Consider the following 5,153-nt stretch of genomic DNA (forward strand, 5'->3'; position numbering starts at 1 on the left):
CTCCAGCCTGGGCAACAGAGCAAGAATACGAAAAAAAAAAAAAACACACACACAAGAAAGAAAAAGAAAAGCCATCAGCAGTGCTTGCGTCTGGAAGCCATTGAGTGAGCATTGAGTGATGGTCTCTGAGGACATGTGGTGAACACCAGCAGCATATACTCCAAAGAGAAATATAAGCAAGAATCAGAAAATGAAAATTGAATTGTGATCAATTCCCCTAATCAAGCAGAAGTAAAAAGGGAGTGCTGTAAGTTCTTGAGAAGTATCTTGTAAAGATTAATCTAAAGACAGTTTCCAGAATGGATTGCAGAGGAAAGCATAGAATAAGGCAGACCACTGAGAAATAAAGACAAAAATGTAAAGGTCTTTATTGCCTACAGAAAGTAACCACTCCCTGTCCTACACCCTGAAAAAAATCAGGAGTGTTAAAAAATCTAAAGGTAAAGTAACAGACAAAAAAGTTCCTGAAAGGATTTACTAGAGAGGGAACACATTCTGTTTAATACAGAATGACACTGACACTTTGTATTTGAAAAAAGAAAACCTGTAATCCCAGTACTTTGGGAGGCCGAGGCAGGTGGATTACCTGAGGTCAGGAGTTCAAGAACAGCCTGGCCAACATGGTGAAAACTTGTCTCTACTGAAAATACAAACAATTAGCCGGGCATGGTGGTGGACACGTGTAATCCCAGCTGCTCGGGAGGCTGAGGCAGGAGAATCACCTGAACCTGGGAGGTGGAGGTTGCAATGAGCTGATACCACGCCATTGCATTCCAGCCTAGGCAACAAGATTGAAACTCCATCTCAAAAAATAAATAAATAAATAAATAAATAAGAAAAATAAAATGAAAAAACACTTCTATATATCAAAATAACAAAAATATTAATTAAAAACAATTAGGAAACCTATGATTTTCATATAAATTATGAGGTTGATAGCTTCTTTTTTTTTTTTTTAGTTCATGTCTTTTATTAACTCATACAGTTACTTGTCTTCTGGTTTGCTGAAGCAGTAAGTCAGACAACATTTGCCACAATAATGTCTGTCAAAGTGGCTTGCCATAAACACCCCAGCACCACATTCATCAGAAGGGCACTCTCGATGAAGGCGACTAATTTTGCCATTCTCATCCACCTTATAATATTTCAGGACAGCCAGCTTAACCTTCTTTCTCTTGTGCTTATTCTTCTTGGGAGTGGTGTAAGACTTCTTCTTCCTTTTCTTAGCACCACCACGAAGTCTCAACACAAGATGAAGAGTAGACTCCTTTTGAATATTGTAGTCAGACAAAGTACATCCATCTTCCAGCTGCTTGCCAGCAAAGATCAGTCTCTGCTGATCAGGAGGAATTCCTTCCTTATCCTGGATCTTGGCCTTTACATTTTCTATCGTATCCGAGGGTTCAACCTCGAGGGTGATGGTCTTCCCCGTAAGGGTTTTCACGAAAATCTGCATTTTGGTGGCGGCTCCACCGCAGATAGCTTCTCAATCTATAGAACTCCTTTATTATATGAAAAGCTTGGTCAAACTGCCTAAATTAGATAAATAAGTTTCTTTTGGAATCAATTTAGATTCTTTTAATTGGTATAAAAATAGTGCCCAGCACAAAGGATTACATGAGCATTAAATAAGGTAATAGATGTTAAGATCTTAACACATGCTGAGAACGGAGTTAATAGTAGCTCATATGACCTACTACTATTACTTGTACCATCAGCATCAGGCATCACCACTGTTCTACTACTGCCATTAATGTCATAATTTCTACAAAGACTGTAATCACACAAAAGGGTGAAGCTGAGTAAAACTTATTATCTTACTCCCTCTCATTGTCTCTTGTCTTGTATGCATCTAGGCACAAAAGTCCCCAGATTACGTTAAAGACTCCTCGAAAATTTTTGAAAGATGAATTATGTAAACAAGATACTATACTCAATTATTGAACACCTTAAAACAAAATGATGTCATATTATAGTACATGGTGGGAAGAGAATGTTTCTGTACTTTTGGTGAGTAGTAAATAGCAACATTTTTCTTTGTAATTGGCTCTATGTATCAGTTCCAAAATGTTCTAAAAAATTATGAACATTCATTTCTAAGATTATTAATCACAGCAATAATTGTGATAGATAAAGTTTGGAAACAATATAAATACCCATTAAGAAAGATTTTATTAAAATTATCTGTTCATATAACATAATACTAAGCAAACATTGAAATGATATTTTGGATATTTAAAGAGATAGATTTGAAGAGATATTTAAAGAGAAAAAAATCTTCACAGTGTATTTTTGGTAAAAAATTTGATGAATAAAAATATCCAGTCTCTGTATAAAAAGTCTATATAATAATAAATGATCATGATCATATTTAAAATGTATTCAACATCTGATTTTTTTGGTGCTCTCTGCTAAGTGTATTATGTGAGTTTGCTAATTTAATTCTCATAAAAATCCTATGAAAAAAATACTCTTACCCTCTTTGGTATACAGCTTTCACTACTGTAGCCAAAAGAACGAAGGTTGCATAGTCAGGTTAAATACAAAAAAACAAAAAACAAAAAAAACAAAAAAAAAAACTGGAGAGGGAAAACTCATGTTTACAATGATTATCGAAGGTGGTGGTGGTGGTGTGTACGCGTCAATGTGACAGAGTTTATGTATGACATACTGGGAGATTGGTATTTTTTCACATTATCATTGAAATTTTCTCCAAAGAATATATTTTACTTCGCTATATTAAGTTAGATTTTTTGATGAATGATAATGGTTATGTTACAATTATAGATTTGGGTTTCCTTTTAATAACTGAAATTTAACAAAGTAGCATATGGAGTGTACTTAGTACCTAGCACAGATCATAAAAATCTGTGGTCCTGGTAAGCATCTCGACTAGTAGATGAGTTATGCTGTTTCTTAAGTTAGATTTTTTGATGAATGATAATGGTTATGTTACAATTACAGATTTGGGTTTCCTTTTAATAACTGAAATTTAACAAAGTAGCATATGGAGTGTACTTAGTACCTAGCACAGATCATAAAAATCTGTGGTCCTGGTAAGCATCTCGACTAGTAGATGAGTTATGCTGTTTCTTCAAACTGTGGAAATATATAGAGGAGGGAGAGCATTTATGTTATAGGAGACTTAGCTAGCACACCTATAGCTTTAAGATATAAACAGAAATTTATAAGCTGACTATTTTAATATCATGAAGAGTCCTATATTTTTGCTAATGGTAATACTAGTAGACCTTGTTTTTTTAAGAGTTCACGTCTAAATTTTATTCCACATACCAACCACAACTAGTGTAAGAATTTGGGTTATTCATAAGTAGTGATGGCCCTGGGTAGGCTTCTACTATCATAGAAAGCAGGTATCTGCCAAGGTACTCACTGGCAACATCCATACCTCTACTCATTAATTTACCTTATACATATTTATTGAGTTCCAATCATATTCAAAACATGTTGATAAGTACTGGAGCATGTTCGTGAGCAAGACACAGGCAAATCAAGCAAACCATTTTCTCCTTTCATAGAATGTCAGTCTTTCAATTCATGAAGTTGATTCCAATGACAGTAAATTGTAGGAAATGTCTAAGTTTAAATACAATGCATGGTTTCTATGCAGCATCAACCTAACCATTTTATAAAGAGGACATACAGACAGAACTGAACTTATTATTCAAAAATATACACCTAACTATAACATTTTTTGTTGTGCCTTGTTTTATCCTTTACTTTCAACTTTCACACTGTTAGGAGCTAGATGTATACTTTCAAATAATAATGTTGCACATTAATTCTGTAATGTTGCACAAATTGAAACATAGATGAATTAGGAAGTTTTTTTTCCAGTTTTGAATATATGATTATAAAGCACAGTCCTAGATGAATGTAATTAGTTTTCTTTCTACTCTAGTAGCATATACCAGAGAATGGAGAACACTTGAACAACAAAAGCTATCTTATATCTTTGTCCTCACAGATACTCTACAACTATCTTAACTCAAGATGAAAAAGAGAAAAAAGTTGTGATGATGACACACGCAAGGCTCCAGGCAACCACACAGTACAGCAAAGGCTTAGTAGAAATCTATCATACTGAGATTGATTAGAAAAATAACAAACTGCTCTGCATTTCATTCACAATAAACCAATATGACTTAAATTCTACAGAATTGGCTCCCAAATTATGTATATATGTAATATACATATTACATATATGTATAATTACATAATTATAAAACCTCCTCCTAGAAACTATATATTAATTGAGAGTAGTTTATTTGTGGTTTGATGATATTCATAAATAGTTTTATATCATAATGAGTGTCAAGTAAGATACTTCACTTATAAAACCTACTAAAGATTTAGACTCCTTTGCAAGCTATCAGATATAAGATAACAATGATCTCATAGGCAGAGGGCAATGAAAGCTAAAATGTCTCATGAGGAAGTTTCAATCAAGTAATAAAATTTAAAGGAATTTAAGCAGCCTTTAGGATGTCATGCATCAATTTAGAAAGAATTTGTGATCTAGTTGAGAAATGCAAAACTCTCTGTCCAGTAAGAATGCAGTGGTTGTCTTCTACAGTAAGTAAAGCTTCACTGGGAATGAAATAGTTCTGTGTATAAGTCTGTGGGCATGTGGATATGAAGGTGTAGTGTCTTTTCCAAACTCTGAAAATACTACTAATGGTAGCAACAGACACACATTTACACACAGATATTTTAGAGCTTTGAGCTACATTTCCTCTAAAACAACTGGTTGACCTTTCCTCTCTTTTTTGCTCTCTCTCTCTCTCTCCTGTCCTAATCTAGTCTGTCTTTCATCTCTCACAGTTTCCTTGTGTCTTCTGTTATTTCAGCTTGAAATTACAAACCTAAATTCAACAAGGGTCAAGCAGATAACATGAAAGAGTACAGTGTGCTGGTTGGGGGCTATGGCAAATTGGAGAGTGCATGCTACATCTGAAGGGGGCAAAATTAACATTCAGTTTAAGAACTTGACCTCTAGTTATATGCGAACCCATCTCTCCACTTACCAGGTATATGGCCTTGGCTAAGCAAAGCACAATACTTATCTATTTGTGTCTCATCATCCACATTTGAAAATTTTGAGAATAATAGTGCCTACCTCATAAAATGGT

The 5,153-nt window shown here is 34.3% G+C and overlaps 1 protein-coding gene across 1 annotated transcript; it reads right to left on the reverse strand.

Moving 5' to 3' along the window:
• Positions 1–940: 940 nt before the first annotated feature.
• LOC100990877 (ubiquitin-ribosomal protein eS31 fusion protein-like) lies at positions 941–1,482 on the reverse strand. Its single transcript, XM_034940340.3, has one exon. It carries the CDS (start codon positions 1,454–1,456, stop codon positions 986–988), a length of 471 nt encoding a protein of 156 aa, XP_034796231.3. The 5' UTR covers positions 1,457–1,482; the 3' UTR covers positions 941–985.
• Between the last annotated feature and the right edge of the window lie 3,671 nt (positions 1,483–5,153).

This window comes from Pan paniscus, chromosome 18, assembly GCF_029289425.2.
Source record: "Pan paniscus chromosome 18, NHGRI_mPanPan1-v2.0_pri, whole genome shotgun sequence".
NCBI lineage: Eukaryota > Metazoa > Chordata > Mammalia > Primates > Hominidae > Pan > Pan paniscus.

Excerpts from the sequence above, each read along its gene's own strand:
- LOC100990877 (XM_034940340.3), bottom strand. The coding sequence starts at position 1,456 with ATGCAGATTTTCGTGAAAACCCTTACGGGGAAGACCATCACCCTCGAG.